Source organism: Pogoniulus pusillus, chromosome 17, assembly GCF_015220805.1.
Source record: "Pogoniulus pusillus isolate bPogPus1 chromosome 17, bPogPus1.pri, whole genome shotgun sequence".
Taxonomy (NCBI): Eukaryota; Metazoa; Chordata; class Aves; order Piciformes; family Lybiidae; genus Pogoniulus; species Pogoniulus pusillus.
In genome coordinates, this window is record NC_087280.1 from 4,871,846 (window position 1) to 4,897,821 (window position 25,976).

Sequence of the window (25,976 nt, forward strand, 5' to 3'; positions counted from 1 at the left end):
TCAGACCAGCTGACTCATGTGGCACGTAGAACTGTGGTGAAATGGTGCAAAATCCATCTTATTTTCTTGTACAAGCAAAAATACAAGGGAGGAATGGATTTAAAAGGGAACAAACACATTATTCACTATACTGAGACTAACTTGTTTTTACTTACTCGAACTCTGGCTCACTACATTCCAGCTGCAGCTATCCAAACAGGTGGTTGGTGTAAAAGGACAGGAAAACCACTCAAAAGCACAAGTCTTGTATAACAGCTCTATATAAACAGAATACACAGACTGTTGTGTGGCCCACCATTTCAAATGAAAAAAAAAAGCTGTTTAAAGGAACTTAAAGCTACCAGGCAATACTGGGGTTTAGTGCACTGTATTTAGAAGTTTGTAACAGAGAGCACTGTGTTTCGAGACAATCTAAAAGAAAAAGCAGCCAATGCATTTGGGTTGTGTAAACTTAAACCTACAAAGACTGAAACTGTTGCTACACACAAAATTTCATGTATTATTCTGAGCTAGGTAGTTAAGACAACTGAGATGCAGTTAAAAATGGCAAGACAAGCTGAGCTTTTAAGTGGACAACATCTCTTCAAATCAGCGCTTTTTTTCCAAGCAGAAAGCAAAGTACTGCAATATACTTTCATCTTTATTTAATAATGACTTGGATATTTTTCTCTAAAGACTTTCATTCATATTATCTAGTAAAACCATTCAGCTCTGTAAATAGCACACAGATCTGGCAGGTTGCATTACCTCTCTTGAAATAAAATCCAGGCAATGGTGGATTTTATGCAGTAGTTCTTCTAGACTGTTTTACATACATAAATAGAACACACTTAAGTACTGTTTCCTTCTACACATTGATATTTGGACTCCAACTGCCATTTGTGCAAACCATTCCCAATTTAGAATAGAGAGACTTTCTTCCAATTGCAGAATTCCATCAAGTTATCATTTACCTGCAATTCCGACACAGAGAGGGAGTTACACGGAAGGCAAAGCTTTCTCACTGCTACGGTGTTAAACTCTATTCCAACTACAAGGTTCAGTAATATCACCAAAATGATGTTCACATTTTGGAAAGGGCTTTAGCTGCAAGGTGCCCACTCTTCCAGACTTCTCAGCTTTCTGGAATGAAAGAAACAGCTCACTAAAGCATTAAAAACATATTTACACTTGGCTCACTTTAGTTGAGCCAAGATGAATAAGAGTCATAACTGTAGTATAACCATGAAGCAGGTCATCCTTGATGTCATTACATTCTCTTAATACAAAATTCCCAGTAACTATTCGGTCGCATCCTATTTCCCCATGTCCAAAAAAGCCAAAGAGGGGAACACTTGGAAAAAACTTCCTAAATGCATCTGCTTCCATATTCCTTTTGGTTTTGTAATGGCGGTACCCTCTGCCAACACAGGCGAACATGAAGCCGATAGTGTTGTGCTCAGGGATGTTTGCTGCTTTGAGACGCTGCATGGCGGCTTCTGCTGTCCTCTCATCAGCGACATCCTGATCCAACAGAACAGTGGCACTCTGAATCTGGGGACCGCTAAAAGCCAGCCCAACCACACCACAGGCATCACCAGGCTGGGCATTGCTGCTGAAAAGCAACAGGCACTCAAGTTAGAAAATGCTCCAGGGACTCCGCTCCCACCCCAAACAAACAGCTACCCTGAGGGAAGTACATTTCAAAGCATATCAACAGCCTGGTGATTTGGAAAGCCAAACATAGTTAAAAAAAAAACCAAGGCCTTCACAATTTATCAAGTTTTAGAATCATAGAATCAACCAGGTTGGAAGAGACCTCCAAGATCATCTAGTCCAACCTATCACCCAGCCCTAACCAGTCAACTAGACCATGGCACTAAGTGCCTCAGCCAGTGTTTTCTTGAAGACCCCCAGGGACGGTGCCTCCACCACCTCCCTGGGCAGCCCATTCCAATGGGAAATCACTCTCTCTGTGAAGAACTTCTTCCTAATATCCAGCCTATACCTACCCTGGCACAACTTGAGACTGTGTCCCCTTGTTCTATTGCTGGTTGCCTGGGAGAAGAGGCCACCCCCCACCTGGCTACAATGCCCCTTCAGGTAGTTGTAGACAGTAATAAGATCACCCCTGAGCCTCCTCTTCTCCAGGCTAAACAGGCCCAGCTCCCTCAACCTCTCCTCACAGGATTTGTGCTCCAGGCCCCAAATCCTCTTAGCAGTCTTTAACAAGAAAAACTTTTCATCCATTACCAAGAACCAAGCATAAATCTACCTTTCAAATACACACCCAATTCAGCAGTTTGTGTATCTCACAGCTCTGTAATTTTAGCTATTCATTACACTTATGCAGAGATACTCAGCATTTAGCCACCAAACCAGGGCAGTTGTAATGTCAGCAACAGCTTCAGACTCATGTTGCATTAACTCTCTTTGGTTGGCCGGGAGGCACTAGTTTTAGTACTCATGCTTTATTACCACTAGTTTAATATATGGTCAGCTCTCTTATCTGGATTAATAATGCAGCTGCATGCATCAGATGCAACAAAAACACTAGTACCCCCAGAGTCCAATGTCTGCGGCTGCATACCCCAAGCACAGCACACTCCAATGAAAATGTGCCAGCACCTGTGAGTCAGAGGGCACAGAGCTCTCCCTGTGCAGAGAGCTGCTGGAGCCCAAGTCTGCCCTGCAGGGATCCTGGCAGAAGGAAGGGGTTTAAGCTCAATAAAATCTATTCCTGCCCTGAGTCCAAGTACTTCAGCAGCAGAACAAGTGTGCTCCTGGGGCACAGCCCTGTTTGCCTATTCAGTTACTGCTCTGTAACATGATCTAGAAACTACGTGTTAACAGTAATGGTTTGTCACAACGATTGGTAAGTTATCTGCAAGCCAGACAGTAAACAGATGGCAGTGAACACACACAGCCTATCTGAAGCTGGAAATCTGTTGTGGTGGACTTTTTCTAACTAATTTTCCAGAATCCAACTTCTAACCCAGTCCTACAAAGCCTCCAAGTTTTGTGGCTAGACTACAGTGTAGCAGCTGAACTCATTCTCTTCAAAATGAGCTGTGATTTAATACCACTAAGAGGCATTTCTAATATATTCTAACTAGAAGACCATGGTTTGTACAGTGCTTCTTGCATTTTAAATCTTCACAATTTACCTTAAATAAGACACCTACTTCTCAGAGGTGAGTGATGTAAAGCTCTCCACTTGTCCCCCAGCCAGGATGATACTCTTCTCATTCAAAGGATTGACTATTTGGTGAAGAAATCGAGTTGCTCCAGACTTCCAGGAGTTGTAGCCAAACAGCAGAACCACTCGGAGATCTGGGTTATTCTTCAGACCTACAAACAGTACCACAAACACACCAACCCTCTTATTTTTGGAATCGTGGAATTGTTCAGGTCCAGAAAGATCTCCAAGATGATCAACCTAACACTGCCAAGTCCACCACTAAACCATGCCCCTAAAACACCACAGCTACACTGCTTTTGAACACTTTTAGACCTTGGCTCCCAAAGTCCAACCATCCTAGTCTTTCTTCCAACATCACTTCGCATCTTTTGCTACAGATTTCCACTGCTGCAGCTGGGAAAATGAGACACAAGTGTCCCAGGCGTTCAGGAACTGAGCTGCATTCCCCATGTAAGCAAGGATTTCAGAACAGAACCTAGCAAGGAAAATAAGACTGCACCTGCTTCCTCCAGCTTTCCATCTCTTTAACACTTCTTTACCACAGCCTCTGAAAGCACAGTTCTTCAGTTTTACTCGGCAGCCTTTGCTGTCCTTTTAGAGGCGAGAACCAAGTGGTTAGGTTATTCAGTAAGAACCAGTGCACAGTAAATAGCTTTACTCAAAAATTTAATACCTTACACATATCAGCCACTTGCTTATCCCACGGTATAAACTTCCAAGTTCCCAGTAGACTCAAGAAGCCCTCATTACGTTACTCTTCATAAATGGTCTACCCTGCTGAGAGTCACTATGCACTGCAATATTCTGCCTTCGGTTCTGCCTTTCCTTGCTACATCCAATCTAAGATTTACATGCAAAAATAATTTGGAGAAGAGCAGCAACTCCTCCCTACTTGTTTCTAAGCTGCTGCGTCAAGAATCATTCCCAATGGCACAGACTGATTTATCATTGTTTTTAACTAGTCATTGGCTACTCAAAGCTTAACGACTCCATACAGAACATAATTGATATGATTTGAGATCAACTCAAGATAACTTAACACTCCAGAGAACATGAAGAAGAGAGATGCATTATTACCAGCTGCAGCCCCAAAGAGCCACAGCCTGCTTTACAAATGGAGCTTACACCAAAGCTGTTAGTTGCCCGTGTATCTCCACGCTGGTGCCTAAAAAATCAATACAACATTTCACAGAAACCAGTAAGGTGAAGAACAAGGAAATACCTGCTTCAGCAAATTTACTTTCATCAAAGATCCTGTTCCTCGAGTCTTTAGAAAAATGGAAAGTATGAATTTTCACCCCATCAATTTTGGGAAACAACAGAGCAAACCCAGCTTCGCCCTCTTCAATTTCTTGAGGTTGATTGCTGCTTGAACCCATAGGTGTAACTACAGAGATACAAAAACAAACACCTTGTGTTCAGCTTTTCCAATACTTCCATCTACAACACAACATAAACTAAAAGAGGCAGAGCATCTAAAGTAAAACATGGCAGCTCACTTCCATAACACCATATCAAATTGACAACCTCTGTGATTTTCTTCACTGACAATTTGGTAAGATTAAGGATACAGAAGTCCTCACGGGTATAGGTCACACTGAAATCACTTTAGGCAAGAACTAGATATATTTGGACACTTTCCCACTGCTGCCCCAAGCACAGATCACTTGGAAAACACCTATTGTGCAACACAGCCGTCTCAAGCCTTTCTATCAGCTTCTGCAGGCACATGAACATACTCACATTTTCAAGGACCACAAATGAAATGGGGAAACATGTTACATAAGCATGTTATAACAGTATACTGACACAAATTCTGAGAATGTATTGTTTAGTTATGCTAATGACAACCACTAAATACTTAATTACGCTGCAGGAAGAGAACTGAAAAAAGAAAGAGTAGAAAAAACCCTTTCTACTGCTGAAAACACATAGCACTAGAAAGATTGTCAAGGTAGGCTGTGAGTTTTCCCACAGTTACAGTACATGTCTCCTGGTAGACAGTAACAAACAGGTATGTACTGTGGATATCCTGTCACAGTGAGACTGGAAAACACGGATAAATTCAAGAAACATTCAGTAATTACATCAAGATGGCTGGGATAACTGCAATAAGCTGCCTGCTCAGCTACAGTAATTACACCTTAATTAAACCCGCATCATGCGAAGAACTTAAGCTCTACAAAAGTTAACATCAACATTATCACCTCCTTAGAACTGCTGAACGCAGCAGAAGCAGAACAGGGCAATCACTGCGAGATCTCCCATTAGTCTGCAGGACAATGCCTTCAAACACAAGAACTTAGGACAAGCAGGAAATGGTGACATGCCGAATACTTTTGAACTGATCTCTCACAAAATCACACATTTCTTCTCCTACCTACAATCCCTGGGGTGACCAATCCAAGAACCTGACACCGCTTCGGCAACAATTTTTCCAGGGCAATTGCGGTTTCTTTACTGTTTCTTTTCCTGGCTGTTAGAAAATTAAGACAAAAAAATGCAGAGAAAGGTAAAAGCGAGATGTTCTGAAGGACACCGGTATAAACCCTACAGTAAAATCCGTCCTGCTGAAGCAATGCTGCCCATCAGTGGCCACCCTGCTAATAGCATAGCAAATCCGAACAGACCGGCAAGCGCACAGGCACACACAGAATCAGCATCTTCCAGAGAACCAGACAGGCTCTCATTCACGTCAAAAGCGCACACACCCCTACGCGGCGTGTAAAGCTCCGCGGTCACGTTTGCCGCAAAGGTGAGCCGGAGAGCTCAGCGAGCTCCCTTCCGCCACCTCGCCAGCGCCCAGCCCTTTCCCGAGGCGGGAACGACTCGCGCCCCGCGGCCGTTACCTCTCTTCTGCTCGTGGCACTCCTGGTGCCCGCTGAACGTCTCCGCATCAGCTATGTACAGCACGGTCTGCGGCAACACGTGCACCTTCTGCAACAAGACGGGAGAAGCGCTACGCTACCGGACCGCTGCCGCCGCGCTCCCCGCGACGGGGTGAGGAGGGAGGATCCCGGGGAGAGGCGCGGGGTGAGGCGCTCCCACCCCCCCCGCCCGCTGGCGCAGGCCTCCCTGAGGCGCGGGGGCGGCGCCGCCGCGCACCTGGCGCGGCCCCTTCCCGCGCTCACCTCCAGCTCGCGGGCCATGGCGCGCACCAGTGCGTGGCTGTCGGCGGGGCCCGGCTCCAGCGCCGACACCCAGGCGACGCGCTGCCGCGCCCGCAGGATCCGCCGGGCGCACTCCCTCCACAGCCGGCACACGCTGCAACGGACCACGGATACGCTCAGAACTGGATGCGACCGCTCCCGCGACACCCACCCCCCGCGGCCTCGGCCCTTACCAGGCAGCACGCAGCAGCGCTTTGGTGGGCAGGAAGCCGAGAACGCGCTCGACCACCTCGGCCAGGTTGCTAAGGACGAAGCCCCCTTTGGCTGCGGCCTCCATGGCACTCCGGCAGCGCCGCTCCCCGCGGCCTCCCTTTCCCTGCCGCGGCAACGGCGTACTGCGTCACCTGCGCGCGACACTTGCGGGGGGAGCGTCCGGTCACGCGTCGGTGGGGGCAGGAGTGTCCACACTGGCGCCGCCTGGCGGTGGGAGGACTCGCCGCTAGTGCAGGTCGCCCCCGGCGTCACCCCACGCCTCTCCTCCGCGCTCCGGCCCCAGCAGACACACAGCGCAGTTCTTAAAATGGTTTTTATTCATAAACTTGATGCAAGTTTACAAATTACTGTACATTGCCAAGTAACTCTGCAATGAGAAATGGAACCCAAACCAAAGCATGCGCCGAGGTGCGGGGCGGGCTGCGGCCGCGGGGCCACCTCACCGGCCGCCATCCTCCAGCGCCGGCTCCAGGGCCTCGACAAACACCGCTACAACCACGCAAGCAGAAAGGCCGGGACGCCACCCACCCTACATTTCAAACAATACGTAGTGGAAGTAGTGCTAAACCTCCCCAAACGTTTCTTTCGAGCTAAAAACTGGATCTAGAAGCAAATGCACAAGGACGCGCGAGTGCTGGACAGAGAAGAGAGCACAAGTTTGATAGTCAACTAAAGAACCATAACAAAAACATGCTTCTGCGCTTCTAAAAAGTGCTTAATTCATGGTACACACCCTTAGCTCAGCCCCAGAGGGGGTCAAAGGCCTAATGACTAGTACTACAACCAAAATAGAATCGATTTCGGTAAGGCAATGAAGTATAGTGTAATTACACAGACCCAGATTCATTCCCTAATAAAGAAACAACAGTTCTCATTAGTCTTTTAACAACAAAACCACCATCATGACTGTTGGCAGCATTTCTTTAACCTCTGAATCAGATGACATGGTTTTTGTACTGTATTGTAGCTTCCATATAAAAAGATTTCACTCAAGGATTTTCATTGATTTGTGCCAATCACTTTATAAGTTCATTAGTTTACAAATGATTGCAACAACCCGTTAATAAAATGGAACACCTAGAAAGGTTTTTAGTATTTTAAATAACTTCAAGCTTCATACTGTGGCTCTTCTTGTTAAGGAGGTTGAGCCAACCAGTAGCAGGAACAGCCCAGCAAGTTCTGATGCCCCAGTGGAAGTGACTAGTTACAAGATTTTATTGGCACAGCCTTGTTCTACTTAAGGAAAAAAAACCCCAGAACAACCAAAGCAAAACAACAACCAAAAAAAACCAACTCAAGAAAAAGCATCTTTCCCAAGGAATAGTTCATATTCTCATACAGTCATGAAAAATGTTTAATGACTTAACATATCTGAGTTTTTCCTAAATCATTACTTTGGAAATATTACAAACGCTGTCATTTTAGACCAGAAAAAAAATACACAACCCCCTACTGTGATGCGCAAGACCTGACAGTTCCTGAAACAATATTAAACAATGCCTTAAACCTCCTGGCTTTAAGTGAAATTATGCAACGCAAGTCTTTGCGGTCCACGTATTGTATGTAAGACATACACCAAGTGTGTGAACTCGCTCCTATTGAGTGGTCTTGAGCAACTTCATAGCCTGCTGTAGGGAGCTTATGCTTTCAAATACAAAAAAAACAAACAAGGGCAGAAGAGAGGGCATGGCCCAAATACACTTATTAATCTGTAAGAACAAAACTGGTAAATGCCCAAACTGCTCAGTCCAGATGCCTAAGAAGAGCGGAATGGTAAGGCTGTAACTTATACTTTAAGTGTCAGTTGACAGATTATCCACTAACTTATCTAATAGCTAAAGTCTTCAGTACAGCTGTTATAGGGGCACTCAAAGCTTGAGTCTGTGTTGGAAAACATAAAAAAGAGCTTGTTTTCTCAACATTGGTCCAGGTATACAACAGTCCTCAATATTAGCCATCTTCTTTTGGAGGAGTGTACCAGCCTATGGACAACAGAGAGATGTGTTAGGTACCAACATTGCTACATTAAGACAATCATCTTACCTTCTTACTCTGTGGGAGATGGAAGCCTAATCTGGCTCCTTTCTTCCCTTCTCTTGAAAGTAGCTCAAGCCCTAAACACTAGTGGTCTGCAGTGGGAGATAAAAGCATGTGACACATTCCAGGATCAGATCCAGAATCTGGCTATGAAAATTATATGCTTTCAAGTTTGTTTTCTGTGGCAAAACCTATTCGGAGTTGGACATCCACAGAAACTGCTGAAGGAGGAACACTGCTGTAACAAAACCAAATGGAACTGGGGCAAAACTCCCAAGTCTAGTCACTTACTGCACAGATACAGTTGTGACTACATTAGGATTCCCATATACAATCCAATCCTATCAACTAAGAGTCAGGCATGTACAAGCATCTGAACAGTTTATCCTACTTCTGCATATCTTGCCATAAGAAGAGGCTCAGAAATGTCAGTTGAACAACCGGTCTCCTGATAGCATTTGGCATATTTAGCAGTTGAGTCATGCCTGATAAAGTGGGCAGTTTTTTTTGTAGCTACCTCCAGATTCCAAATCTTTTTTCTCCCAGCTGCTACTTTAAAAATTCCTCTAAATGTTTGCACAGTGAATACAGGGCATATTTATATTGCACCAGAGAACAGGTAGAAGCTGTAAACTGAAGACATCTTTTGCAGCAGCAATACACGCTGTTAATGCTTTGTGTACAAGTCCTGATACATCAATCATCTCTATAGCCAAGGCTAGCACACAGCTGGAAGTAAACAGGCAGCAATGTGGGCTTTTGTAGTAAACAAAAAGCAAAATGGCACCATCAGAACATCACAGAAGTAGACAGCACTTCAAAATAAGTTAGCCTTGACCTTCCTCCCAATAGCAGAAAAGGCATTAGCTCAGTTTTAGACATAGGAAAACCAAGGCAGTCTCTACAATCACATGGAAATTTGTTCTCATGCAACATCAATTCCCCAAGGATACCACGTCCAACCCAGATTAAAGAACACCACAGTAAGGGTAACTGGGACTAACTCCTTCATCACAAGACCAGGGTACCAATTCTGCTGCCTACTTTTACATAACACGTAAGCCACTTAAACCCTCTAAAGCCTCAGATCATTTGCTGTCTTCACATCCCAGCACAATGAGTGCAATTATGTCTGAAGCACTTGAACTTGTTTCATGCAGCTGACAGACCACTAACTGGCTTTAAATAGGGTAAAAAAAAATGTCTCATTTCTCTTGCAGTTTCACAGCTAGCATGTCTCGTTTGGATTTTCTGTACTTATTAGCCTCTGTTTATCTTCCATTTGATCTCTTCCTTCGTGGTTACTATTACTAAGGTCTTGCCACACAGAAACAAAGCCTTTCAGGGAGAAGAAAACGTCCAGCAGGTACTTCATTGTCAAATAAAGACACTTGGAGAGCTACAGTAACAACAAAGTTCCCAGATCAGCTGTCTGAAAATGACACTGAACTACTTCTCAAAAGACAGTAGGCCAGTATGGAACACTCATGTAAGCGGGACAAGCTGCAATGTTTATTAGTCAAGTTACTTAAAGCACTGCTGACTTCCTAATGCAAGATGAAAAAAAGGAATCATAATTTAGGGTCTTCCCAAACCAATACAAGACACTGCCACTTCAGGTTTTAGTGCAGCCAAATACCAATTCCCAGGCTGCTGTGCAGACGAGACCAAAGTCTCAAGACCATACGTACCATTTTTCTCATGTATTTGTACTAGTGACTTATAGGACTGCTGTGCTCTTGCTAGATTATATTGATTCTGAAAAAAAAACACAGAACACCACATGAATAAAAACCCCCTGCAGCTAGACACACAAAACAGCTTTATGAACTAACTCTACATCAGGCTTACAAATAAGAGCCATACACAATACTACATTACTGGCTTTAGAATACATTATTTAAGACAAATAACCTTATTTTCTCATTTCTTCTCCAGCATAATGAAAATAATTTGTATACCCCTATTGCTATAAAGGCCCCTTTATGCAGAACCTGAGGCGAGTCTCAAGTCCGTGCAACCAGAACAGCAGGCTTCAGACAAACCCCACTGTAACTCTGCTTTGTTCAGCTGACCAGTTATTTGGTTAGACAGAAGCGTGATCACAAATGTCTTAGTTCACTACCCTTGAATCATCACTTCAGCTGGCATGGAAGTTACAGTCAGTTAGCATCACACACACATGAACTGGGTTATAGCTTCAGTTCATGCTGAATGGCTAGCTCCGAAGCTACTTGCATGGTAACAGTCACCCTCTCATGACACTTGGCTGACGTTGAGCCCAGAGAAGGGAGATATTCTTAGCATCAGCATATGTGACCCTGGCAGTCAGAACTGAAATTTCTGAATCTTGCAGACAGCCAATTCTGAATCCTTCTCCCTCCAGTGCCAATATGGGGATAGGGCACATCCAATTACTCGCACCTGTCCATCTCCCCCTCTATAGGCACCATTTAAACTTACAGTTAATTGCCACTAAAATACACATGCAATGGACATCAAGATAAATCAAAATGCAAATACATTTGCACTGACAATTCTGCCAGTTAAGCAGCTTTTGCTCAAGTCAGCAAAGAAGTGGAAGCCTAACGGTGAGTAGCAACTGATATACACAGCACATTTACCTTATTGGCTCCAAACTGTACTCTGGCTTTTCCTTTGACTAAAGTGGCATTGATCTGCATGATGACTGATTCTATTGAATAGGCACTGCTCCAGCCCTGGAGGAATAAGAAAACAGTTCTATATAACATGTACTAGGTTTTTGTGCTCACCTTGCAAATCTATTTTGGAATGTGTGCTTTGGCTTCTTTTTCTCCCCCTACACCCCAGCTGTACTTTTAAGTGTTTTCACTTAACTTCTATTTTCCAGAGAAAATCTGGGAAGTGATAAACTTCCAGTGATATTCTTAGTAGTAGAAGAACTCGTAGGAAATATGTAAAAGGCTGAATCACACATTTCCAAAATAGAGCAAGAGAGAAGCAAAATCAGCTCCATTACTACAGCATTTACACATTTTCAGCGATGTCACAACAGAAATTACACCTTGTTGCAAGCAGCAGAAGAGACTGCTGCCTAATGAAGTCACTGAGTGAGCTGTGACAATTTTGCTCCCATGAGCATTACTGCTTATTCTGGCATTGCTTTGTCCTTAGGATTCACAAAAGTTTCTGACAGAGCCAGCAGTTACTTCATTTATTTACTTATTTGAAAGAGAAAATCAATTACTGTCTACAGCAGAGTTGTCTGTGCCTAGAGTCTTCCTCTATTTTCCAGAGCTCACTCTGTGCAGTAGCAGAGGCTTCTGGAAAAGAAAACAATGGCTGCTGCTCAGAACTCACTCTATGCTGGCCTCCTCAGAGAAAATGAGAATTCCAAAGCTGACGTCCTCTCACTTACTGCCTTTAACTCAAACCTCTTGGAAGCTATCCAAGGCAGAAAAGGTGTCACATAAGATCAGCAAGGCAAACCTCACGGAACTGAGGTGTACCCCACCATGTTCCCTTCCATACAGAGATTCTTCAACTCAAGAGAAGCTGCTGTTTTCACTGTTTTAAAGCACCCTTTGTTATTATCCAGTTAAGAGAGCCTGTGTTCACCTGTTTAGTAAGAAGTTCCATGCATAAAGCACCTCCACCTAGGACATACCTAGAAACAAATGTAAAAGAAAATATATTTAACATCAGTAACTAATAAGACAAAACTGTTCACAGCAGCTGAAGTTTTTGCAGGCTACTTGGTTAATAGTTTTGTTTACATGAAGCTGAAATGCCCTTTAACCAGTAACATTTTGCAACTAGTTAGACATATTACACTTATGCAAAGACTGGGACTTTGAGAGAGACACACAAAGAGATTCCTTTGCTCACTACATTCAGAATCAGTGACTAGGCTGGTCTACAAGCCTGGATTAACATTTGAGGGTTCTGGCAAAAACTTGGCAGCATTTACCAGCCAGTCAGTTAAGACTATACAAGTTTAAGGCAACAGAGGGATCAAGGCCCCTTCAAAGCACCAACTCAAAACACTCTACAACAGAAGTGGTAACAGCAACATTAACTATCCAGGGAGACCACTTCTTCAACATTATGGCAGACAGTGTCTGAAATATCAGCAACTCAAAATGGAATTGCAACTGGCTGTTGGCCTGCTATGAGTTCATAAAACTTGAGAAATAGGTCTACACATCACACTTTCAGCTCTTCACTGAACTCAAGGTCTACAGCATCTCATTAACATATTTAGGGGAAATTTGCTGATATCCATATGGTAGCCTCAAGATATTTCCTGCAAACCACCAACCAGTCTAAGTGTAACATATTTACCACAAGGTAAAATTTCTGTAAGGCCAACTGACACCTACCCTCCTGTAAGCACAGGAGATACCACTCGCACAAAAGGAGGATCAAAAGGGAAGTTATCCTGAGGGAAAAAAGAAAACACAAAGCAAGAAACAGGTTAAGAAATATACTCTGCCTTCCTTGGCAAATCAGGTCTACATTAAAAAAAAAAAAAAGTAAAAAAAAAGAAAAAAAAGAAATCACTTTTCCACACAGTACTGCTTAAAAAGCAGTTTTGGGCAAGCCTTGGCGATGAAGATGGCATAGATCGTTTGAATGCTACAGCACTATCTTTACTGAAGGAACAGCTGAGGGTCACTTCAATCACTTTCTACACTAAGCTACAAATTCAACTCTACACTTTTTTCCCATACCTTAAAAGAGAAGTTGAGTAAAATGTATTCTACACCTTCTTTTTCTTTTAAGACCTGAAGATCACTGTGCAGTGGGCTATCAGGATCAACCCTATGAAACAAACAGGAGGAAAATCCTAGATTAATATTTTGGTTACTGTTTATAGGTAGTGAAAGAGCTCCTTTTCTGCATTTGCAATTTACAAACAGCAACTGAAAGTGACATGTAGAAAACTCTTGTTCCCTTTACTGAAGTAAACACTTTGCCACAAGATCAAGACTCCCAACACTATAAAATGTTATTTGAGCACAGTCAACCCTACCTCTGTTTATTTGATCACAGCAATTTTAATTATCTTCAGATCACAGGAAAGGTATCTTCCACAAAGAGGGAAACAACAAGAGAACAAACCACCACAAAACAAAAAAAAACAAGAGGAAGCCTGCAGTGATGTTATTTTCAATACAGTTAGCAGATCCCCTATGGAATACGTGATGGTAGTTGTGTATCAGCTGTTAATCCTACAGGGTTAATCCCACCAGGCTCTGACACCCCAGCAGCATTTCAAAGAGGCTACTCAAATGCCTGTGTCAAGCCAGAAGCATATGTTAAAGGGACCGATGGGCTATTAAATCTAATCCTCTGCTGGAGAGCTAACCAGAAATGTACTAGATCTCACTTCAGAATTATCTTGTCAGTTTGTCCCTAACCTACCAGTGGGAAAGTTTGTCAGAAGAAACTCCGCCAGTGATTAAAAATCTGGAATATTCAGCCACAGCATGTATAAGACCAGTTCAGAATTCCTTGTTGTAGTAACAATAGTGTTCCACAGTGCAATGGGCTCTTCTGACATTAACCCTCTCAACTAGCCTGCACACAACTCACTTGTTTTCAGACACTTTTTGCTGGGATCAATAGAGCATTTGCTATCTCCATAGTCATTATGGTAGCCACTCACTGTATGTGCTCTGTCTTTCTTGTAGTCATAGAAATCAGACCTGTTCACAGCACTTGAAAAGAGTTTAAGTGACTGCATGGTGGTTTGAACACTTTATATACAAGCTTGACAGACAAGGCCTCCTCTAATATGGCACAAATTCTTCTGACACGAGTAATTCCTACCATTTTCAGCTTCAAAACATTCACATGTCTATGAGTACATGAAGAAAAAACAAAACTCTGATTTCAACAGCAGCTGACATAGTCCTGCAAGTCTTACCACTAGGACAAGGCAACAATTCCTATAGGCAGGTCAGCTTTGTAAGGCAACAACTTTATTCACCATGACATAGCTGAACTGGTGCAAGCTCTTTCATCCATTGCCACCTTTTGTAGCCACTCAGGCTAGTTTGGATCAGCTCTTCCTTCCTACAGGTTATTTTGTAGGATGACAAGAGACAACACCCCTAGAATTGACATTATTTGATTATAGACACAAGATGACTTAGGATCTCATACACAGTGCAAAACAGCACATGTAAAGGACAAACTATGCAAGGCATAGCTATGTTACACTTAACAGTTTCAGTCCTGAGTGCATGCTCTACTCTAAAAAATAAGAGCAATGGGCATTAAGACAGTTCTCTTCCCTCACATCTGGAATGAAACAAAAAGCTGTATTTTCTGAAAAAAATACAACATCTGGACAAAAAAATAATTAAGGCTTCATTTTGGAGTAGTTCTGAGAATTGAATAATAAAGGAGAATTAGTGATATGCACTGTATGAGCTGTGCAAGAAGCAGCTGGATTTTGGCCAGCTCAGTTATTTACAGTTCTATCTCTGTATGCATTTCTGTAGATCAGAACTGCAGCCACCACACACTACCTTACATGCTCTGGCTAGACATTTTCATTTATCCAAGTTAAAAATCTCTGCAGCAATAACAAAATAGATCTTCAGAACGTGAAAGAAATGTTGATAACTTACTTCAGAAGCTTAACGTGCCATTCATACAAACTGTCATTTACCAGTTCCACTGAATATATCCCTGTAGAAATAGACAAAATTAGTTCTGCTCTAAGAAGTTGAACAATATAAAACTTAGCAAAAACATTTTTGTTTTGAAGTAGAAACACTGTGAGTAGACACAAGTAACAGCTAGGATACTGAGGCACATGCTCCAACAGCAGTATTTCGAGTAACTACGTTTTTAAAAAGGTATTTCACTGAGTATTCTCTAGAAAAAAAGATTCAAATGTTTTTCTGACACCTTCCCTTCCAACTTTCCACAGCTACCACTCCAGCTTGCTTAGTACTTCCACAGCACACCGACAACACTTCAAAACTACTTAGCAGACAGTCTGAGTATACAGCATGATACTGCACTGCAGACAGCATGCTCCCAACAGCTGACCAAATGAGCTAGAAAGATGTATCAAAAGAACACCCAGCTCTGGAAGGCTGCTGGTGCTTTTCAGCTATTTGCATTAAGCACATGAAACAACAGTTGTTCACTCAAAAGGGAAGGATGAAAGGTTAGCTGCCATTCTCTTGTATATTCAAGCTCCCTGAAGTGCACAAGCAGCCCAGGAAAAAGCTCTAAATCCTTAAGCATGAGACAAGGTTTAGAAAATGGTACCAGTGATGTACAAAAGTCTAATCTCTTTCCCCTAAACTGTTCATGCAGATGTACTGCACCACAATGATGAAACTTGTTACCTGGCCTAACACTTAGCTACGTGAGCAACAAGGATGTCTCTATTGGGAAGACAAGCAAGTCAGGAATCCACCTAAGACTTCTGAAGGCTATATAGGCAATAGAGTGCAGACTCCAGTCTCTCCAAGAATTACAGTATTAATGCCCAAGCTCTATTTTTCTAGAATACATTATCTTGCAGTTGAAGCTTTTAAGCATCAGCACCTAGAGTACACATGACATTTCACACTGTCCAGTTACTTGGTTACCTAAGTGTTGGAATGCTTTAGAAATAAAGAAACCAGACTTGTTTCTTCTTACTGCATGGCCAGTAACAAGTGGACAATGTAGCCAAGACCATGACTTCTGATTTTTCTAAGCCTAGGACACCAAAGTACGTCTGAAAACGTTTTTGCTCTGCTCTCAATGTCTCTTTAAATCAGCAGCTAGTTCAGAGACACCACACAGTTCTGTTGAAGGATGAATAGAAGGAGATAAGGCCTTTTACCAGTTTCCCAGATCCAAGGACCCTGTTTTCTGAATTGTCATCACTTAAGCAGAACTCACAAATTAAGAATCTCTGTTTGTACTGCTCTGAAGTGACAACAGAAGAGATGACATTCAGAACCTTCTCATTATCAACTCCCATTGAAGATCTATTTCTTCCACCATCGTATTCAGAATATTTTCTTCTGCCTACAGTCAGAAGGGAGAGAAAACTGGAAGCAGCCACCTCTTACAGCTCTGGCATCTCAATCGAGTCTAAGGCACTTGTTACAGACAGCAGAACATGCATGCTGACAATATACTTGTGCTAGTGTGAAGCTAATTGGAATATCTGTACAAGAGAAATTAGGCTATTGGCTGTGAAAAAACAATGTGATGTCTATTCCACTCATAGGTTTGCTTAGACATAAAACCAAGGACACAAACATAGATAAGGCAGTCAGTATCTCTCCCTGGCTTCTGCCACATATATTGCTTCTGCCTGACCCAGCACATAACCCAACTAATTATTTCCTTCTAACCCCCCTTGCCTATTCCTCCAACTCACCTTGTACATGAGGCAGATTCTGGGATAAGGGAGGAGGGTGGAAAGAAAGTGGAAGGGTGGTTGGGAGCCCCTCCTGGGCACTCTGCTGGGAGGAGTATTGTGTTTCTGTATTACTTTTAACTTGTTCATAACTGTATATAGTTGTAAATGCTCATAATATATCCATATATCTGCTTGTATATTGTGCTAAGGTGTGAATATAAAGCTTTATTCCTTAACTTCCAGACAGATGAGTCTTCTGGGTGAATTGTGTGGGGAGCAGGGAACTCCCAGAACCACTACAGTATTAAATGGCAAATCACAAGAGAACTTCCATCAGCTTGTTTATTCACTACACCTCTGGTCGTATATCTGTATTCCTCTCATCACCTTCAATATTCTTCTCCTATCTCAAATTCAGACACCACTTTTTCAGCTTCAAGATCCACGTTTCGCTATCTTCCCAAAGGCATATTTTATTGATCTTAAGAGGGGTACTCCTAACCCAGGAGTTGTAAAAGGATTCTTTGGAAAGATGAGCAGAACAAGACTAACAAGAGTGCACCTTAACAGAACACCAAGCTACTTAATCTTTCCAGCACCCAGATTTTGAGCTGACTAGTACCTATATCTTCATGAACAGCAGCAGCAGGGTTGCTTACTGTCTTGACTACAGAAGCTCCTTATCAACACTACCCAAAGTTGAGGGGGAAGGCTGTCTGGGATTAAGTCAAGAAATGTTACTTAGAACCCCCTTACATTTTTTTTCCCTTAATTATTGAGCAGAGAAGAAGAGTTATTGTCAACAAGAATTTATCTGGTTAGTTTCGGAGAGGTCCTTAAAGCAGAGATGGGAATTGAGGTCACTTCCCTTCATAAACAGAGGAAGAGGAATAAACAAAAAAAGTAGAATCTAAGAGGCCATCCACAGAGGTGATGAAGTAAAAGCAATTACAGACTCATGAAGAAAGCAAAAAAGTAGCCATTAAAAGTTAGGCAGCAAAACATCTCCTTTCAAGATAGAGGCCACATATTTCTTGCAGGAGCTTTGCAACAACTAGAAGCAAATTCTTTGTAGTCTTTGACTATAAGCAGAGAGCTGAAGTCACTCTATATGACTGACACAGCCACTAAACATATGAAAGGATTACATGTATTATCTCCAAATTCTTTGGTCCTCTCCCTAACCCTCAAATTATGTTAAGACCTTTGTGAACTCTTATGTTAATTACCCATGAACTAAATCTCCAACTTCCTATTTGGAAAAAAGATGTTAGTTGGGAGCACTTCTATCTCCTAGCAGAAGAGATTAATGAAACTATCAACACAGTGAATTAAGATATTCTGCTAGAAACCATCTTTTGCTTCTGATAGTTCCTAAGAAAAGGGTTTTCTGAGGTGTTTTTTCAGGGATAGCCCTTCACCTAGTTTTTCCAGGTATATATGCAACATTCCCCTTTACAGAAAGCATGCAATTATTTTTTGCTTAAAGTAGTCTTTCAGACACTGAAGTCAATTCAGTTCTACAGCCATACTGAAATCCTGACAGTCTTTTTTAATACTGCTTTGCTATAGAACAGTTTAGTCACTTGAGAAGTCCCAGTGTTATCCTATTGTCAATCCTGAAAATACAAAACCTGAGCCGCACTCAGTGATCATTATACAACTAAAAAAGCCTTTTTCTGGCTTACATCATAAAAAATGAAAACAGTCTTAAATTACCTTGCAACAGTTAGCAGAAACATCAAGTTTCACAGTGGTTCCCTTTGTGTGTTAATGGTAAGAAATTACAGGAAAAACTGTACCTTGGAGCAAGTACTCAGAACAAAGATCACATTAAAAAAAAGCCAATTATCTACCATGCTCCTGCTCACATGCTGGCAGTTACCTAACAACAAAAGACAGAACTAGGCTATAAAAGCAGGAATTCGGTGCAAAGTAGAACAAGTGATATTCATATTCTCTCAAGTCCTAAAACTAAATGAAGCCGAAAGGAATGAAACTAGGCAAGTTTTATAACAAGCAGCACCATTTTATTGGCAACATGTAATAAATGTGTCAGTAGGAGGGTGTTTCAAAGCAGGACTAGCATCAGTTTTGTAGTGTCAACCTCCACTAGACACTTCATTAGGATGCTTTAGAGATCACCAGAGGACATCCAGTTGCAGGCTTTTTACGTATTTGAGTCAGCCAATAGTATCTTACTACACTCAGCCTTTAGTACCTCAGCTTTCTTTACAGTTTTACCAGATTCACTTTCCCTCAATTGGAGATTCTTGCGTACATCAACAGTTCAAGTCCTCTGCAACTAGTTGTTCTCGTTATTAGTCTATAACCAAGAAATGGGATTATCAAGCACTCCAAATTCTCATCTCTAACTGCATCTGTTACAGGGTCTCCAGCAGTACCACTATGTGGTGAAGTACCATATAGTCTATACTACTGAGTAGATTTGTTTTACTCACAAAAACAAACCCCTGAAAAGCATACAAGGGCAGGGAAGCATCCCTCATGACTTAATACAGACCTATTTGTAGGCTATTCCTTAGTGCCACTAATCCATTCTTTACCAGATAGACAGTGATTAGGGCAGACTGGCAACCACTCCCTTGCAATAAAGCCAAAAAGAAGTAGGCTACATCAAATCAACACTAGACTACCTATTCAAATTTATACTAGACACATTAAACATTCAGCATTTAAAACCAATTTACCTAAAAGGTAGATAGGGCAAATCAGAGTAGAAACCTACTCTATCCTTTCACATACAAAGTAAAACGCCGCAGTCATCAGGTGAGATCTAAGCCCAAAGTAAACTAGGGGAGAAAACCAGAAAAGAAATTTAAACTGACTTTCTGAATGGACATTTCTCCTGCTTCCACCCTGGCCCACACGAGGTTCTCATACCTAGCTGCAATGACAGTGTTTTGTGTCTCATGTACAGGAATATAACTTGCCTGAAAATTATATAACTTCTATTTCTTGTGCAGCAACACTCAGGACAATTCAATACACCACTTCCTTTGCTGAGCTGATTCAGGTACAGCATTTATACGGAACAAATAGAGCAGCCAAACACCCTCATACAGCTAACCAGTGCTTGTTATCCAAATGACTTTGTCTTCTATTGCCATTTGCATCCTTATTCCAAAGGATTCACAGAGCTCAGGATTACATTAACACCATCACAAAATAAGTAACAGCAGGGTAATTAAGGTTCAGTCCTGTTCTGCTGTTGAACACAAATCCCTCCACAGCAAGCACATTAATTGTGAGCAGTACTACCTACTGGTAGCGGTCAAAGCTTTTGCCCTACACACTTGGAGAGCTGAGTTTCAGGTACCTCCACCCCAAGAGCATTCTCAGTTACACCAGCCCTCACATGAAGCTTTGCATTAGAAAAAGGATGTGTGTTGTAGAGAGTATCCTGACTACTTCCCCCCCACCAAGAGATACACCATGTTATGATATTATTTACAAAGGTTTTATCTATGTATTTTTACATGTAGACACACAACACAAACATACATACATGTGACAATAGAAAACATAGGATTAGTTGGAAGTATTTTCCCAGACAATGGAGATCTGAACTCTTTTACCTGTTTTGTAACTCTGCGATCTATATATATCCCTGAGTTCTTTCATAAGTCGATCTGAAGCCTGAACTGACCCAGAGACTGCACCCTGAAAACAAAAAAGATACCAAGTGAATAGTATTTACATGAAACAGTTTTATTTCCTTTACCATGAGAAGACACTAAGAATATTAATTTCTGCACAAAGATTGCTTTTGCACAATTACACATTCTAGAGAACAAAGACTACTCAAAAGAAAATACTCCCTCTAAGGCAGTACCTCAGTATACACTACATGGTATAGGTGCTACAAATTTCTAATCAGACATTTTTCTGCAAAAAAATTTCATTTCCTGAGCACATTTCTGATGGAGAAACACAGATCCTTTTACCTCTGCCCTTCTTCACTATAAGGAAGAGTAAGACTAATCCTAAGAACTAGGTTCTGCACATAAGGCTTTACTGCTTTGACAGAAGTATTTCCATTTCATTATGGAACTAAGTCCAAGAGTTGGGAAGTATTCACTCTGGAAGAGCAGCTTAGCCATAAAAGTAAAAGCAATCAATACATTTAGAAAAGGCCAAAAAATGCAATGTTGTTTTTTTCAGTTGAATGAAAAAGCCAAACACCTACACAGGGGAAGAAGACTAAGGTAACTAAACCTTAAAATACCAAATATTTACTGTGGTTTGTCATGGGTCTCAGTCTATGCCAGCAGGGCAGAAATCTTGTCTGGTTCCACACAGTGCTAAACAAAGAGACCTTTAAGTGACATGCATTGAGAATACAGCTGACTGTGAAGCACACCAGTTACCCAGTAACCACTGGCTTCTTGGAGCAAGGACGGTGGCACTGACCATTCTGCACATATCCCCAACATCAGCAGTTCTGTGACCTTGGTATTAGATTTTGCTTCCATTTGAGCTTTCAAGTGAGAACAGAGCATTTTCCTCTTGCAAAATGCCAAAGCTAGCAGGAAAGATTCTGATACCAGACCTCAGATGTCACTTGATTACCTGGCTTGTACTTTCCACTTGAAATACCATTTTACATTGAACACTTTTGGCAAATGAAGGAAAAAAGTAGGGTTACAAAACTTAAAATACAAAAGAGGAATAAGGACTCTAATGAGGTAAGGTAGCTGTCACCCTGAACCTTAATACTGTGGAGCTCACTTTTTTAGCAGCAGAGTTTTTCCAAAAGTGTACTTCCCGAGACCCATGCATTTCCCTGCTGCTGCTTGGGTTTCAGCCACTCGCACTGAAATACAAGCTAATACATGCAGGGTCTGGGGAGGAGAGGGTAGGGGGAGATGAAAAACACAACATCTATACCTCTGAACATGAAAAAAAACACACCTACAACAAAGTTATGTTCAGCCTCTCTAAGTACTGAATGTTAAGTCTGTGCACCTATTTTTCTACTCCATCTTCAAATAAGGAAAGGTTTGATTCTTCATGTGTCTTTCCTATACTATCCATCTACAAACAGATCTTTTTCAGACAGAAGCATCAGACAAGTATTTCTGGAACAATGTCAAGCATTTATGACCATTGCTTAGTACCTGAAACGTCATCCCTGTTGGCTTGACTTTCTACAGGGTCTTATTTCTTAATAGGGATTAGGCCTCTGTAATAATTACTTGATGCTAAAGCCTTGACATAGCTCTTTTCCTTCTCTGTTCAGTAGCACTGTAATTTGCTTAGCTTCACACTATAACCTGTAGACTAGTCTTCTAGGCTATTTTCATATTCTCTTGGATTTTATTAGGCAGATGAATGTAATTCCACTGAAATTGTTAGTGTACCAATATGAAGAACAAACTTTTTTATTTAATATGCAAATAAAAGGCATCTCTGTTCATCTGATTAAACAAAAGCTATATGAAGATGGGGATCCAGACCAATAATTTTTCTGTCTATAGAACAGTTCCAGACAAAGACAGGATTTGTCTTCCTTTAACAGCAAGTGAACCAAGTTTTATAGAATACACTTGTTTATGTAATGTTATTTGCAAATTCCTACTGCTGAAAAAGAAATCACTACATTCTGCCAATTCACACAGTAGTGTCCAACAACCATTCCCTGTACAACTGCTGTACTTTTTCAGAGCTGTAATGCAGGTATTAAGTTCAAGACTCATGAATGGGTGGAGCCTGTGGAAAAAACTTACTACAGAAATATCAAGACTTTGGCTTTCTTCTGTACAAAGTCATGCAATATCCTTGCCTCATCTGCTGTAGTTCTTACTGAAAGCAAGATTTTTTTCCACAGAATATATCAGCCTCTAAATGCAGGCAACTCAGAAACAGTTTAGATTCCCAAAGACATCCTGTGGAAAAGTAGCTTCCTCATTGCACTTATTTTCACCCATTTATTTTCCATACTAAATTTCTTTACATAATACTGAAAGCTCAGTTATGCATACAAAAATGAGTAACACCTGTTTTGTAGTGATTTCACAACCTGTATACCACCCATACACTCCTCAGCGTTATTGTTATGGTTGAGAAACTGAAGTGGTATTTTAACCAGAAAAAAGTAGCCTCCATGAACTGCCTGTAACAGTGTTCATCATCCATTTTCCCTGCAAGTTTATACTTGGCCTGCTCACTCCTTATATAGTAACACTAAATATAGTTAGACCTGCTACTCTGAAGAATCAATAGATTGCAAGCCAGTAATCCATGATGAAGAGAAAGAGGCTAAGGAGCATCACCTCAGAAATTTAGCACAGGAGATGCGTGTACATGCTCTGAACTACCCTTGGAGGGAGCTGAAGCAGCAGCCTGCAGAGAGGAACTGCTATACTTGTTGGTAACCTTAATACCAAACACCAATTCTTTGAAGCACTTTCTTTTCATGACATATTTGGGTTTGTAAGCACTGTTAAATTGCTGTTCAGAATAAAGTACTACCACTGATTTTTTTTAACAGAGCAGTTAATTTCAGTTTTTACTATAATGGTACTAAATTCTTTTACTTTCAGTAACTCAATACATCCTTCCAGAAAAGTGGGACTTAGCACTCCAAGGGAGATAAAGCTCCTCTTTAGTTGTGAGATCAAGATTTATAGCCTCAACTGCCTTAGAAACAATCAATCAACAGGATCTGGCAGATACGTGCCATGTGGGGTTGATGCCAAGAAGAAAAGGCTTAGCCATTTGATTTGTCAACTGAAGAAGTTAAGAGAGCTGCCAAACAAGACTCAACTAATGTTTTTAAGTAACTAAACAGCCACAGAAAGTATCACTTGATCACCTGGTCCTGCACCAGCATACTTGTAGTTCTCCAGAACAAGGAGCAGGTAAGCTGAAGAAGTCTCTGCTAGAGGACTAGAGATAGTGAACATCTGTGGCTGACATGCCAGCTGCTAAGAATAGCAATATCTGGTGCAGGAATTCCCAGAGCCAAAACTACTGAAAATGAAAAATATTCATGAAATGCATGAATATGAATTAGTCCAGTTCTCAAACTCTTACCCTCATGATGTGCTTCTGCTACTGTCAGACACATGAAATTTTGATGCGAGCCATTCTAGGCATTACACTTTCCAGAAGTGTTTATAGCTTTCATTAGTATTTTAGTGTTAATACATGAATTTGAGCAAAATACTTCACAGAACAGCAAAGCAACTTCTAAGATAACTGGGACTTCAGAACTGAGCTTCCACATTCACAGGTCAGTAGGACACACCTCAGTGTAGTAATTAGGACAGCACCTGTCACTTTCCTAAGTGCGGGCATCTGCTGCAGAAAGTCTCCAGAGACAAGTTTTTACAGCATCAGCTTTTCACCTCCCCAAAACACAACCCTACTCCGATTTAAGGTAGAGGTGCAGTTTACTACTGTTTTAGGCCAGACAGTCCATTTTCTTTAATTTTATCTGATCAGAAAAACAGTCACACATCAAAACACTGCATTAAAACATCTCATTACCCAAACAGGGCTAAAGAATACACGTTTGCTCTGTTGTCACTGAACTTCCTCAGTATTTATGCAGAAGTCCATTCATTCCTACAGGAGTTCTGTGCAGAAATCTAATCTCACTGCTGTGAATTACTCAGACTTACTTGAAGGATTAAACTGGAAAAAGGAAATGACACCTTAAACTTCAGAGAACCTGAAGATGAAAGTGCAAACATTTGAGACTTCTAAAGCAAAGTGCATAAACTCCTTGGAAGGAAATGGAAAAAGAAAGTAGCATTATCTCAATATGAAATGCATTCATCTCAAAAACGTATGGGGAGAGATCTTTGAAAAGCAAGTAGCAGCAAGTTGTTACATATTTGAAGTTAACAATTCCAGTTCAAAGATCTTTTTTATTCCCAGTAAGCAAGCCGCTCTTGAAAGCTATTACAATGCTAAGAGGAGGATTAATTCCAAGTTACATTCTGTACCACAAGCCAAATTTATTTCTTAATGCCATAAGAACAGGATTAGGGACACTGCCAAAGAAGAGAACTTGTTTACAAAATTAGCAGATATATATTCTTTACTGGTGTAAAAAAAACCCTCTCACAAACCTTAAAAGCACCTATAACAAAGCCTGAGCAGCAGCAAAGTGTCTTTAACCTGTTCAGAATATACAGGAATGGGACTCATTCCTTCCCTAGGGAAAAACCATTAGCATGATCTGTAACCTCAACCTGCCTTTCAATCAAGGTGACAGAAGATGATGCATGGATTTGGGCCAAAAACCGTGGAGATTAACTGTAAAGTCTTCTGGTTGCATTGGGTGCTACATTATGCTTGATGTTCCCTTTTCCAAAAACAAGCATGTAAACAGCATGGCTCCATTTGACATTCTGCTGCAGAAAAGGAATACAGCAAATAAAGCCCAGCCTTTAGTGTGAACACCAGACTATGTTTGGCCATTACATTTACATTTGTGAAACTCATAGTGGCCTTTAAAGCAGCTCACTGTGAAGGGCTGTACAGATTTAAGATTTGCTTCATGCCAGGATAGTAAGCAAACTTCTATCTTAGAACATGCTAAGTATGCTCAATTAACAGCCCCATGTTTTAGCTGCAGAAAGGGGCATTTAAGTGCTAGTGGGTTAGCTCTATCCTAGGTCAGTAGTGCAACTATATTTCTCACTTCTCAAGCACTTCAGAGTAAAGCCTCACAAGTCCTTTGAGAAGTTATTTATTTAAGCAGTGCAGCTATTTCTGGTGACCCACAAAAATACCACAGTTCCTCAGCAGCAGTTGAATACCCTGGTCCCTGTACTCAGCTGACCTTGTTTATGCACCAGCATCAACCAGAGTGTCCTGGCTTGAGAAATAACTATTATGTAAGTTGAGTCTTCTGTTGTCAAACAAAAACCAGCAGCTTTTTTTTCCAGCTAGTGTTTATTTCAGCTCCTCTAGCTGTGAAAGGAAAAAGCCAAATGGGAAAAAAAGCACATCACAAAATAAAACCTACAGT

At 41.5% G+C, this 25,976-nt stretch overlaps 2 protein-coding genes across 4 annotated transcripts in view; both read right to left on the bottom strand.

The window, feature by feature from the left end:
- Positions 1 to 624: 624 nt before the first annotated feature.
- Positions 625 to 6,781, bottom strand: FBXO22 (F-box protein 22). Of its 2 annotated transcripts, none has more exons than XM_064157334.1 (7): positions 6,525 to 6,781; positions 6,313 to 6,445; positions 6,031 to 6,118; positions 5,562 to 5,657; positions 4,404 to 4,568; positions 3,165 to 3,330; positions 625 to 1,591 (listed from the first exon to the last, which is right to left on the bottom strand). In XM_064157334.1, exons 1-7 carry the CDS (start codon positions 6,626 to 6,628, stop codon positions 1,165 to 1,167), a joined length of 1,179 nt encoding a protein of 392 aa, XP_064013404.1. In that variant the 5' UTR covers positions 6,629 to 6,781; the 3' UTR covers positions 625 to 1,164. The 2 variants fall into 2 exon arrangements, with proteins under 2 accessions (XP_064013404.1, XP_064013403.1); XM_064157333.1 differs by having other exon boundaries at positions 625 to 1,594.
- An 82-nt stretch (positions 6,782 to 6,863) lies between these two features.
- The window catches only part of UBE2Q2 (ubiquitin conjugating enzyme E2 Q2), a 50,464-nt gene continuing 31,351 nt past the window's right edge, over positions 6,864 to 25,976 (bottom strand). Inside the window, exons 6-14 of one of the 2 annotated variants that reach the window (XM_064157331.1) lie at positions 20,569 to 20,653; positions 16,501 to 16,629; positions 15,225 to 15,285; positions 13,317 to 13,407; positions 12,966 to 13,024; positions 12,202 to 12,250; positions 11,226 to 11,321; positions 10,293 to 10,359; positions 6,864 to 8,546 (exon numbers count right to left, since the gene is read on the bottom strand). In XM_064157331.1, the coding sequence (XP_064013401.1) occupies positions 8,515 to 8,546; positions 10,293 to 10,359; positions 11,226 to 11,321; positions 12,202 to 12,250; positions 12,966 to 13,024; positions 13,317 to 13,407; positions 15,225 to 15,285; positions 16,501 to 16,629; positions 20,569 to 20,653 (669 nt within the window). In that variant the 3' untranslated portion in view covers positions 6,864 to 8,514. The remainder of the gene's footprint in view (positions 8,547 to 10,292; positions 10,360 to 11,225; positions 11,322 to 12,201; positions 12,251 to 12,965; positions 13,025 to 13,316; positions 13,408 to 15,224; positions 15,286 to 16,500; positions 16,630 to 20,568; positions 20,654 to 25,976) is intronic. The other variant, XM_064157332.1, reaches the window with a different exon arrangement.

Bases quoted from the DNA above. Each gene is read 5' to 3' on its own strand.
- FBXO22 (XM_064157333.1), bottom strand. From the start codon at position 6,628: ATGGAGGCCGCAGCCAAAGGGGGCTTCGTCCTTAGCAACCTGGCCGAG. The intron at 5,658-6,030 runs GTAACGGCCGCG...ATTTTCTAACAG, and splicing joins GTGCCACGAGCAGAAGAGAG to CCAGGAAAAGAAACAGTAAA. The intron at 1,595-3,164 runs GTAGGTGTCTTA...GTTGCTTTTCAG, and splicing joins ACATCACTCACCTCTGAGAA to CAGCAATGCCCAGCCTGGTG.